The sequence below is a fragment of the Muscardinus avellanarius genome (assembly GCF_963383645.1).
Source record: "Muscardinus avellanarius genome assembly, chromosome: 1".
Classification (NCBI taxonomy): domain Eukaryota; kingdom Metazoa; phylum Chordata; class Mammalia; order Rodentia; family Gliridae; genus Muscardinus; species Muscardinus avellanarius.
The window spans coordinates 225401053-225413966 of record NC_137786.1 but is presented as its reverse complement, the minus strand read 5'-3'; the positions used below and the strand labels follow the sequence as shown (position 1 = coordinate 225413966).

Genomic DNA, 12914 nt, shown 5'->3' with positions numbered 1-12914 from the left:
AGCTTTAAGTGTGAGGATTTGTTTTTGTATTTTCTGTTCTATTCCAGTGGCGTGTGTGTGTGTGTGTGTGTGTGTGTGTGTGTGTGTGTGTGCGTGCACGCTAACCATGCTGTTTTTGTTACTGTAGTTCTGTAGTATAATTTGAAACCAGATACTGTGAGGCCTCCAGCATGGATCTTATTGCACAGATATTGCTTTGATTTGTCTGGATCTTTGTTCTTCCATATGAATTATATTAATTTAGGACTATTTTGCCTACCTCTGTGAAGAATGACATTGGCAGTTTGAAAAGGATTGCACTGAATCTGCTGATTGCTTTTGATAGTATGATCATTTTGACAATATTTATTCTGCCTCTACAAGAAGCTTGGAAGTTTGTTCCATCTTCAAAAGTCTTGTTCTATTTCTTTCTTCAGTGTTCTATAGTCATTGTATATATATATATATATATATATATATATATATATATATATATATATATATATACTGAAACATTTCTTTTTTTAAGTTTATTTTGAATGGAATTGCTTTCCAGATTTCTTTTTGCCATTAATGAATAAAATTCTGAATCATGTGGAAAACTAAAGTGAAATTTTTCAGAAAGAGAGTGTTTATTTTTGGCCAATCTCATCCTTTCTTAGGGTTGCTGATGACTTAGATATAAATGACAGCAATAGTAGGCCCTGAAGAAGGTTTTGGGCCTGGACATTAACCCAGTACCTGCGCACTTATTTCATGGTGCCTTCTAAGAGACAGTCCCCTCAGAATTCTTAAAGTGCTTTTCAACCCTGCTGTTCTTCACATCAAGCCCAGAAATCTCTATTTTCATTTCCAATACTGGGAATTGAACCAAGGGGCACTCTACCACTGAATTACATTCCAAGCCCTTTTAATTTATCTATATATTTTTATTTTCAGGCAGGATCTTGCTAAATTGTTGAGGCTGGCTTTGAACTTGCAATTCTCATCTTCTTGCTTTAGTCACTGGGACTACAGGCATGCACCGTTGCACGTAGCAAGGGTAGAAATCTAAAGTAACTATACCACTTCTCCTTCTCCCAAGGCAGATATTTTAAAAGTGGGCAGATTTAACTTCATCCCTGACTTACTAAGAAACAGATAAAGTCCTGTGGATCCAGATCCTAACACTGCTATTGTTTGAATATTTATGTCTCCCCAAACTTCATGTTGAAAGCTAACCCTCAAGGTGATAGTATTAGGAGTTGGAAGTGATTACCTCATGAGAGTGTGCCCTCAGGAACATGAACTAATCTCTCTTACAAGGAGTTAATGACTGCTCAAGAGAAACCCCACAGAGCTCATTTGTCCCTTTCACCATGTGAGGACACAGCTAGAAGAAGCTATCTAGGAAGAACCAGAAAGCAGGCCCTTGCTAGATAGTGAATCTGCTAGTGCCTTGATCTTGGACTTGCAAGACTCCAGCACTGTGAAAAATTGCCGCAGACTGCTCAGTCGGAATGGCTGTGAGTCCACTCAGGATCGAATTATCTCAGAAAAGATGGGCAAGGATTCGGGTGCTGTTCTGCAGCCGCTTATCTGCAGCGATTCTTTCCCCTCTATGAAATAAATTTCTTTAAGTTCCTATCTGCGGTGCTTCGGGAAAGAATCTGACATGGACAAAAGCTTCTTGAGGTATTGACACTTTATTACAAGAACCCAGAAAATTTATATCCTTCACCAGTGGGATTAATAGTAAAAAAAAAAAAAGAAAAGAAAAAAGAAAGGAGTGTAATCTGCATAAATCAATAATCAAGGTAAAAAAAAAACAAGTTAGTCCGGCATTCAAGAGATTAGCTCAGAATCTTCTCCGGATCTCGCAGCAGATCCAGCTCCCCTTGCAAAGGGCAAATTCCAGAAGAAATGGGCACGCCCAGGGCTTGGAGAATAGGCTTCTCATGGAATCTTCTTTAACTTTTTGGAACTTTCCATCTTTAGGGCTTAGTCCATATGGCAGGCATGGGGAGATGTGGCGACCCAGGTGGATGTGATGGAATTCTCCCAGGTGTCGTCCGCATTGCCTTCTAAAATTTGAAAGCTTAAGCAAACTCACAACAGAGTTTGGCAGATAAACACCAAAAAAATACCATGAAGTTTTTAGATTTAGTTGTCAGATGTATTTTCTTAGCTGCTGAACACTTTTCCTCAAACAATAGGCTTATTAGAAGCCTATTCCTCTTTTAATAATCCATTTCCACATCACAATCCTTCTGCAACCTGCTTTTAATCTTTCTGATTCCTGTCTTCCCCATTTGGGACAATCTTATGATAAGTTCTTCTTCATACAAGAATCCTTTCTTATTCTCACCATATTTTCTTTCTTTCACACTTACACATTTATTATATCTATCCTTTGTTCTGACATATTCATTTCTTAGCCACGTGGTGCCTCCCTGTCTCGGGCAGTGCTCATACTGGGTGTAAAGGTCAAGAATCTTCCTAGCCTTCAGCTCTATTGTATTGGGCAGTATTAGCTGCTCATAAAGTTTATCTTCTCTGTATCTAGGCAGGATCGCAAGGAGAGGGGGTAAACAGAGTTACCGGTTGCCTCCCCTTTAGGGCTAATGGTTTCAGCTAACTCAATGCTTTTACTGTGAGTTAATGATTTAGAATGAAAGTCAGAGATAGAGGGGAAATCCGCGTTTTGTAATTGCTGTTACAGGAATGCTGCCATTGCATCTGAATTCTAACTAGATTTTATTACCATTTGAACAAAGCCGAGGACGTTTAGAGGCTTAGACATATTACCAGAAAGTTTATTTTCCACGGACTCAGTTTCTCTCACAGTCCTGATCTTACACCACCGGAGCAATTCGTGTGGAAAGTTAAAAGAATCATTACCAAAAGAATAATAGTTATGAAAGAATATCTAAAAGTGGGGGAGTACTTTGGCCAGAGACAACACCTTCTCTCCGGGCTTTGCCTGCCGATTAGCTGCGTGGGAGGCCTTCACGCAGATTCCGAGAGGAAGCAGGTGGTCTCGGCAAAAAATAAGTTCCTGTTGTCTATACGCCATCAAATTGGTGGTATTTTTTATGGCAGTCCAAACAGATTATGACAAGCACATTGCCATTCCTGATTTATGTTGTCTCACTTGACCCTCTCTTCTGACTAAGATACCTGCCGAGATGCTCCACTTGCAGGGACCGTGGATGCTCCAGATCCTGGAGAAGTCCTTGATGAAGCACCTCCCTGAGTCCTTAAAGGTGAGAGTGGAAGGAAAAAAAAGAGCTATTCCTGAGTACCTACCCCGAGGCTGGGATGCACTCATACTGCATTCATGGAGTTCACAGCAGCAATTTGGAGGAAGATACATTATTTGCTCATGTCCCAGAAGAAATAAGTCTCTAACATAATGTTATGGTTAGAGTATAGAACATCCCTCATAAAGGTTCATGTATTGGTCATGCAAACATGTTCAGTCATGAAATTATTAAAACAGGGTTTTATTACACTGATTAATCATTTGAATGGGGACAGGCATGGTGGCACACACCTGTAATTCCAGTCCTTGGGAAATGGAGACAGGAATAAAACAGGTTCAAGACCAGCCCTGGCAACTTAGGGAGACCTTGTTTCAAAATAAAACAGGGCTAGGGGTATGGTTCAGAGATAGGACCACCCTGGGTTCGATCCCCAAAGAATAATAAAAAAAAATTTAAATGGATTTACTGGGTGGTGAGTTAAGCCCTTGAGGAATGGTTGGAGGGGGTAGATCCATGGGTGCCTGGCTTCAGGGATTAAATCTGTCTCTGGTCACTTTAGGCCAATCTTTCTGTTTTCCTGCTGCCACGAGATAAGCTTCTGTCCTCTGCCAAGTGCCGTGCTAGTATGATGTTTGCTGTGGAGTTGGCCAGCTATGGACCGTACCTCTGCCCCCGCACACCATGATAAGCCCTAAGAAGCCATGGGGACCCACATCAATGCATTGGGCTATTAGTGCTGGTCCATGAAAGCTATGTGCTGTCTGCATGGAGGAGTTTTGTGAGCTGCAAATTCTGCTACTACCCTGTGATTTGACACCCCAGGAGCTGCCCTCAACACAACCACAGATGCCTCTAAATTTAGCTCAAACAAGGCGGGCATGGTGGTGCATGACTGTCTTTGCAGGACTTGAGAGGCTCAGGCAGGAAGATCGCTGGTTCGAGGCCAGAAAGGCCAGTAGCTTAAGGAGACCCTGTTTCAAAATAAAAGAGAGGGGAGGGGTGTCGTGTAGCTTGTGAGTAGAATGCCCCTGGGTTCAATCCCAGTACCACAAAAGAAGAGGAAGAAGAGGAGGTGAAGAATAAGAAGGAAGAGGAAGGAAGGAGGGAAGGAAGGAAGGAAGGGAGAAGTGGAAGAAAGGGAAACGACTACACACACACACACACACACACACACACACACACACACACACAGTGGTATAGTGAAGGTTATGTGGGTATCAGTAACAGGTACACCACCCCTCCGAACCAGGGCTCTCTAGAAATCTACACAGTGTCGGGGAGCCCCAGTCTCAGTCAAGTGTCAGTGGAAGCTGAGTGGGAAATCTAGACTCTCCTCTCAGCTTGCAGTACTAAGCCACCATGCCTCCCTCTCTTCTTTTGCCAGGGCAGTACCAAAGAAAGCAGCTAAAACATGCCCTAAAGGCCCAAAGTCTCATTACATAATATCTAATATGTCTGAGGTTCAATTAAATAATCATGTGTCAGCCGGGCGTGGTGGCGCACACTTGTAATCCCCGTGCTTGGGAGGCAGAGACAGGAGGATCGCGCAGGTTCGAAGCCAGCCATGCTGTTTTAAGAGACCCTGTTTCCAAATAAAAATATAAAAATAGGTCTGGGAGTGTAGCCCGGAGGTAGAAGGGTTTCCAGGAACCCCAGTACCACCAAAAAATTTAAAAAATCATGTGTCATTTAAGAACCAAGACAATCTTAATTTGAATGATAACTATGATCAACAGATAACAACAGTGAGATGATACAGACCTTGGAATAATCTGCCAAGGATTTGTGTGTGTGTGTGTGTGTGTGTGTGTGTGTGTGTGTGTGTGGCACTGAGGGTGAAATCCAGGGTCTTTTCTACCTCTGGGCTATACTCCCAGATTTATTTTATACTTAATTTGGAAACAGGGTCTCACTAAGTTGCTGAGAGCCTCACTAAGTAGCTGAGGCTGGCTTTGAAGCTGTGTGATCCTCCTGTCACGGCCCCCAAGCACTGGGATTACAAGCATGTGCCACCACGCCAGCTCTGCCAAGGATTTTTAAAGCAACCATCCTAATATTGTCAAAGTGTGACTCCATAAAAAAAAACTGACATTTAATTAAAAAGTATGTATTTCAATTTTTTTTGTGTGTGGTACTGGGGGTGAAACCCAGAGGCTTTCTACCTCCGAGCTATACTCCCAGACCTATTGTATATTTTGTTTGGAAACAGGGTCTCACTAAGTTTCTGAGAGCCTCACTAAGTAGCTGAGGCTGCCTTTGAATCTGTACAATCCACCTGTCTCCTCCTACCAAGTGTGGGGATTACATGCGTGCGCCACCACGCCTGGCTCAAATTTTTAATGTTTGTAAAATTTGCATCTAGGTGAATAGAAGGAAATCTATGAAGAGATTTTTATTAAATTCTGCACTGAAGAGTTAATGATTTGTTCACAAATTGGCCTTCATATTTTACTATATGAATACTTTTAAGAGATATGGTTGAAGCAAACAAGTTGAATCTAAAAACCATTTAACAGAGACATGTATCAGATACAGTACAATTATAAAAAAAAAATTCCCTGATATCAGAGAAATCAGCCTCGACCTAGTCAAAACAAAGCACTGTCCCACTTCTTGTAGTGCACCTACCGCCCCACTTTGTTGTGACGTTGCAGGTCTATGGGACCGTCTTCCACATGAATCAGGGAAATCCATTCAAGCTGAAGGCGTTGGTGGACAAGTGGCCTGATTTTAACACTGTGGTCATTCGTCCTCTGGAGCAGGTAAGCAAGGTACCAGACGTGGAATGAATATTCCTGTTTTTCTGCTGTGCTCCTCGCCTGGGCACTAGAAATAGGTCAACCCCAAGGGAACAGAAATGAGCTACAGAGATGCCAACAAGTCCAAGGTCAAAGCCTGGACACTATAGAGAAGTCCACATAAAAATTACAGCACAGTATGAAATGTGCAGAGACAGATGACAATCAAAATATGGCAGCGTAGGGATAAGAGCTGATTAGACATATACATGGAACAGTTTCATACTCGTTCATTTTTCTATTTTTGTTTTCAAGATAGGCCCCCAACCAGCCAGCATCTCTGATGCTGAAGACCAAACCCACTTGGCTTTCTTGCATTCAAGTGTTTGGAGTTAGAGATAACCACTAAGTCCCACATGGAAGGCGATGCCGGCCTAAGACCATGTGGATGGCATAGAGAAGAGTCTGTCCTGCAGGAGATATTAGGAGAAGCTTTCCTAGCCTACAGCTCTGTACTGTAATAAACCAGACCCTAGTTCCATTCCCAAATGTGGATCAAAAGGGGAAATATTTCCTATCATTAAAAAACACTGGCCTTGAAACCATAGCAACTCATTCCTCTAAAAATCACAACTTCTCAGCCGGGCGTGGTGGCGCACGCTTGTAATCCCAGCATTTGGGAGGCTGAGACCAGAGGATCGCGATTCGCGGACAGCCTCAGCGACTTAGTGAGGCCCTCTGCAACTCAGCGAGACCCGGTTTCAAAATAAAGAATACAAAAAAAAATTGGGCATCGGGGGTAGCTTGGAGGTTGAATGCCCCCGGGTTTCATCTTCAGACCTGCCAAAATAAATAAATAAATAAATAAATAATAAAAATAGTAATAATAAATAATAAAAAAATAAAATCACAACTTCTCATTATAATACCTGTCTTCCCAAAGGAGACAAAACCCAGTGGAGTGATAGAGGGGTTTAGGAGAAGGAGGTGAGGGACATGAAGATTTGGTAAAGGAAACGCCTCAATGACACTACATACACCTACAAAGTTATTAGTTCCGATCTCAATGCCGTGTACAGGGAAGGAGAGGCCGTGGGGTGGGAGCCGAGGGAAACCCACCAAGACCAAGCGCTGTGTGCATGTGTGTTGTCACTGGGAACGACATGATGATGTGTGATTACGAGGCACCCATACATTTTTAAAAATAACAATACACTGTCTTCCCATTGAGATGCTACCGTGTATTGTGCCCAACTGTTTAAAGTCAATGAAACCTCGCAGAAGAAAAAGTACTACACGTGGCAGAATCAGTTCCTATGGAAATTTTACCAGAGCTGGATGTTGAACATAAATAAGATTGTTTTATAAGGCAGAGCAGGAAAGTTGCTAGTTTGATCCATAGGGTCAGTTGCCAAGTAGGAAGTGTATTTTTGCTTCATATTTTTAAAAATATTTTTGATATTGGAAGAAAAAAGGGTTATAATTCTGTATCAGTTGGAATAATCTTTTATCTATTCTCTCATATTCCTATAATCTCACCTGAATGTAGTGGCTTACACCTGTAATCCCAGTACTTGGGAGGCTGAGATAGGAGGATTGCAACCTCAGCAACTCAGAGGGACACTCAGCTACCTACTGAAACCTTGTTTCAAAGTAAAAATATAAGCCAGGCATGGTGGCGCACGCTTGTAATCGCAGCATTCAGGAGGCTGAGACAGGAGGATCCGGGTTCGCAGCCAGCCTCAGCTACTTAGGTCCTTTGCAACTCAGTGAGACTCTGCTTCAAAATAAAGAATTAAATAAAGCCAGGCGGGTGGCGCACACTTGTCATCCCAGCATTCGGGAAGCTGAGACCTGGAGGATCGTGGTTCATGGACAGCCTCAGCTACTTAGTAAGGCCCTCTGCAACTCAGTGAGACCCGGTTTCAAAATAAAAAGTAGGGCAGGGAGTGTAGCTCAGAGGTCGAATGCCCCATCCCCAAAGCCACAAAAATAAAATAAAATAAAATAAAATAAAATAAAATAAAATAAAATAAAATAAAATAGGGCTGGGGTGTAGCTCGGAGATAGAATGCCCCTGGTTCCATCCCCAGTACTGCAATAAATAAATAAATAAATAAATAAATAAATAAATAAATAAATAAATAATAAATAAATATTAAAAGGTGGACTTTTCTTAAAAAAATAGCTGGTGGTGTAGCTTGGAGGTAGGCCTCTGGGTTCAATTTCTAGTACAAAAGAAAAAATAATAATCTCATTGTAGAAATGATAAATTTGCTAGACATATTTGAATATATAGGCTGATAAATATATTGTTTGCTTGATGGAATTGTGGTTTGCTTAACAATGTTAAGCCTTTTTTTTTAAGAAAGTGTATTTAGTTCATCATCTTTTTCTTTGGTGTCACCATTTACAGATGAATATCCTATCTTATTACCCATATGAATTTTAATAATGACATGCTCATAAGCCAGAAGAACATTTATTTTTTCAGCTAAAGATTTTTCTTTACAATTGCTATTTTGGCAATTCTGCTTGAGTTTTATGGAGGTACAGAAAAAAAATATTTTAAATGTAGTATCTTTGAAATTTCATAGTAGTGGAAATAGTAGTTTTGTTCAGGACAATTTTATTTTTACATTTTTATCTGAGTTCTTGGCTTGACCTCATAAGGTAAATAATTCCTAAGTAAGGGCAAAAAGAGAAGAGAGAAATAGAGAGAGAAAAAAGGAAAATAAATGAGAGAAAATACTAACTTTAGTATGTAAATGATATATCAGACACCAGTATGGCAAAGACCAACTACAAGCCTGTTGGTTTATGCTTCTTTTCTTAACTCTAACAGGAAATGACTGATGACCTTGATCACTACACCAATACTTACCAAATCTACTCCAAGGATCCCAAGAAATGCCAGGAATTCCTTGGCTCCCCAGAAGTTATCAACTGGAAACAACATTTGCAGATTCAGAGTAAGGGAAGTACGCTGTGTGGGCTGCTGCGATCACCTGTGCGCATACATTGTGAAGTCACTTTTCATTTGACAAAGTACCTACACCCCACATCCATCCTCCAAGCTCCAAACACTCAGTCCTATCCAATTCTTGTCTCAGAAGTCACTACGTCCGTAGTAAACACTCAGAGATTGTAGTGTATATGGTTTACACAGGAGATATTGAGTCATATATTTTCTTAGTAGCTAAAGACTCACAATTTATTGTCTTCTGGCATCTACTAAAGAACATGGGGACGGAAGCAAAGCTTCCCTCCTGTCTTGTCTCTGTTTTTAACACATTGTCAAATTTGCAAAGGGATATTTTAGCAAATAAGAAGATATGCTCTGGAGTCAGACTACCAAGATTGCAACCTTGCTGGGCCCATTATCAGCGATGTGTTCTAGGGCCAAGTCAAAAAACTTTTTGTGGGTCAATTTCCTGTATGTAAAAATTATTACAACAGAACCTAAAACATAGAATCCTTAAGGATCAGATGAGATCTTGACTGGGAAATGCCCGGCACTGTCCTGGTTTTATCAGTTAGATTTTCAAACCATCTCAAAGTAGCGGTTTTAAACAGCATTTTATTAGCTCACACCTTAATGGCTGTGTGAGTCAGCACGCTGGACGAGGCTCAGCCGGGTGGTTCTTCTGCTAGTATCTCCTGAATTCACGTACATGGCCACAGTCAGCTGAAGAGCTGTCTGGGAGCTGGTAGAATCAGGAAATGATGATCTCAAGCAATGGATACTAGCTTTGTTTGTGTGAGCTTCTTGTTACAGCTATTCAGGTAGATTGGAAAATACATAAAAGACACAGGGTTCTCAGAAGCAGAAAGAGAAGTCAGCCCTAGTGCAAGTCTTTAAAGCTTCTCACTGAATCACATTTTTTTTTAGTGTTCTACTGGCCAAAGTGAGTTTCCTGGCTAAGCCAGGAGAGGTCAGTCCAGGAGAGGAAACCAGACTAGCGAGGTAGGAACAATCTGGGACCATTACAGCAACATTCAGTGCATAGAAATCGCCCAATAAATTCTGGTTACTGTGTCTGTCTATCCCTCATTTCCTTTGATAGTCATAACTATACTATCATTTTTTCAAAACTTCTGGTACAATCCCAGTTTTAAGTTTTTAAAAAAAAAGCAAGAAGAAATGTAGCCATGATCATATAAAGCCAATGTCATGATTAGCTGAGGTGTGGTGGTGAATGCTTATAATAATGTCTATACTTGGGAGACTGAGGCAGGAGGATTACAGATTTGAGGCCAACCTCAGCAGCTTACCAAGACGCTGTTTCAATATATATATATATATTTGTCTGGGGGTGTAGCTCAGAGGCAGAATGCCCCTGGGTTCAATCCTGAGTTACAAAAAAAACCCCTATCTCACGGTTGAACAAGGTTTTATGACTATGTCCACACACTTACTGACTCTGTTTGGTTCCTCATTTTCCCCACTTAGGTTCACAGTCCAGCCTGGATAAGGTGATAACAAATCTTGCAGCCATTAATTTGAGCAAGGTGAAGCACACACAATGCTTCCTGTATATGATCTTTGACACCGCAAAGAAATTGGCCCCTTTTCTGATAGCAAAGAACTTATCACCCAGTGGTGATGGATACCCGCCCATGTAAGTTTCATGAAAGCACGTACACTTCTCGCCGCTGAAGTTGTCTCCTTTGTTGGTTTTCTCGGGCTGTCAAAATATGATCACAGTCTGGGAACCTTCAAATGACAAAAGTGTGTTCTCTCTCAGTTTTACAATTCAGGCATCCAAAATCGAGGTGTAGGTAGTGCCATGTTCCCTCTAAAGTCTAGAGAATCCTTCCCTGCCTCTTCCAACTCCTGATGGCTCCCTCTAGGTATGCCTTTGCTTGTGGTTTTGTAACCAACTGCTGAATAGAATTGAAAGCTAGTCCTGGGAGTTTCATCTGAAGATGCTCAAGTCCATTTTTTGTGTGTTTTGTGTGGGGAAGAGCTTTACAACTTGTAAAGGGCCTTACAGCTTGGAAAACACCTCCATGTCTGGAATCTCACTGCATCCTCTTGTCCACCATATGAGACGGGACAGGAGATGTGATTTCCATTTTCCTGAAAGAAAGTGTGCTCTGATGATGGGATGGCCTCCTCACCACCTGATGGTGAAGGACATAACTGGAGCTTTGTCTTCTAATCCCACATCCAGGGATATTGCCAGGATGCCTCCCAAGGGCCATGTACACCACTGCAGGCACTTCTGACTAAAGTATTCTGCAATGGGGGCCATCTGCATTTCACTCTGCTGCTCTTCCCTGGACTTAGCTTTCTCATTTACTCAACACAATGGCCAAGAATTCCCCAAACATCAACATTCTAAGATTACACAAGTCTAAACTCTGGCCGTCCCTGCTTGCTACCATGTGTTATATTGTTTATTTACTATTATTTATTTTCTGTGAAATGTCTCCTTTCTATACCTAATAAGGATAATCATACATGAGCTGAGTTATGGCCAAAGCCAAATGATACAGCTGTGAAGTGTGTGTGTGTGTGTGTGTGTGTGTGTGTGTGTGTGAGAGAGAGAGAGAGAGAGAGAGAGAGAGAGAGAGAGATAGATTTGGGGTTAAATTTAGGGGTGCGCTACCTCTAAGCTACTTTCCAGCCCTATTTTATTTTTATTTTGTTTTGCTTTGTTTTGAAACAGGGTCTCACTAAATTGCTTCAGTTGGTCATGTACCTGTGATCCTTCTGTTTCAGGCTCCCAAGTATTGGTATTATAGGCATGCAGCACCACGCCTGGCTTGTGAATGATTTTTATGTACTGCCCAGTATCTTCTGGGCACTGATTTTAAGTACCTAAACCCATTGGCTCATTGCCTGTCATCCTAGTCACTAGGTGAAGAATGGAGAAAATGAGAGGTATATCAGCCCAAAGTCTCACAGCTGTGTTGCCAGGAGCCAGTCGGCCTGGCTGCAAAGCACACGTTCCTAGAAAGGCTTCTGTTTGCCACTCAGGACACTTTGGAGGGAAACAAACACTTCACAGTGGGAATAATATTAAGGTTTATTCTTTTCTTTTGTTCCCAATAGCAACCAAGAGATGTTTAAACACTCATCTCTGGATGTTGCCCACGCTGCCTTGGTGAATCAAATCTGGCATTTCGGTGGCAATGAGAGGAGCCAGAGGTTTATCGAGCGCTGTATCCGGACTTTCCCTAGCTTCTGTCTGCTGGGACCTGAGGGGACCCCAGTGAGCTGGTCCTTGATGGATCAGACTGGAGAACTGCGGATGGGAGCCACCGTGTCCGGGTACCGAGGCCAGTCTCTTATTCGGCATGTCAGCCATCGTCAGATGCAATCCCTAGGAAAACGTGGCTTCCCTCTGTATGCCCATGTAGATAAGGCCAACCACGTCATGCAGAAGGTGGTCGCCAAGATGCACAACGTCCCCATGCCCTGTGACTGGAACCAGTGGAACTGTGTGCCTCTGTGAGGCTGGCCCCGGATGCCAGACAGCGATGAGAGGGCTGTGATGTGGCTGGAGATGTGGGTGGTGGACACAGAGAGGAGATTGTGATGGAGTGAACTAGGAAGGCTCTAGGAAGCAGGGGTGAATGGGGTGGGGGGCTCAGCCTGGACTCCTGCCCGTGAAGAGCTCTGACTTTCTTTAGTTTCGTCAATGTGAAGTAGGCCAAGCACTCCTGCTCCCAGGCTGGTACAACTACCACGCTCCCAGAATCCTTGTAATACTTTCAATCAATCCATTTTTCCCCTTTGTTTTAGTTTTTTGTTTGTTTGGTTGGTTGGTTTGGGGTTTGGTTCTGATAACTATACTCAGAGGCATTCTACGTCCTACACTTCCAGGTCTATTTTATTTGTATTGTTTATTGTAAAACAGAGTCTCAATAAGTTTCTGAGGGCCTTTCTAAGTAATGCTCCTATCTTGGTCTCCCACTTACTGAGATTATAGGCATGAGACCC

At 42.1% G+C, this 12914-nt stretch overlaps 1 protein-coding gene across 1 annotated transcript; it reads left to right on the top strand.

Moving 5' to 3' along the window:
* Positions 1-3137: 3137 nt before the first annotated feature.
* On the top strand, positions 3138-12426 carry LOC308279705 (glycine N-acyltransferase-like protein Keg1; the record flags this gene model as incomplete). Its single annotated transcript, XM_080719819.1, has 5 exons — positions 3138-3224; positions 5879-5986; positions 8808-8934; positions 10416-10584; positions 12024-12426. The coding sequence occupies exons 1-5, from the start codon at positions 3147-3149 to the stop codon at positions 12424-12426; spliced, it is 885 nt and encodes a 294-aa protein (XP_080575945.1). The 5' UTR covers positions 3138-3146.
* Between the last annotated feature and the right edge of the window lie 488 nt (positions 12427-12914).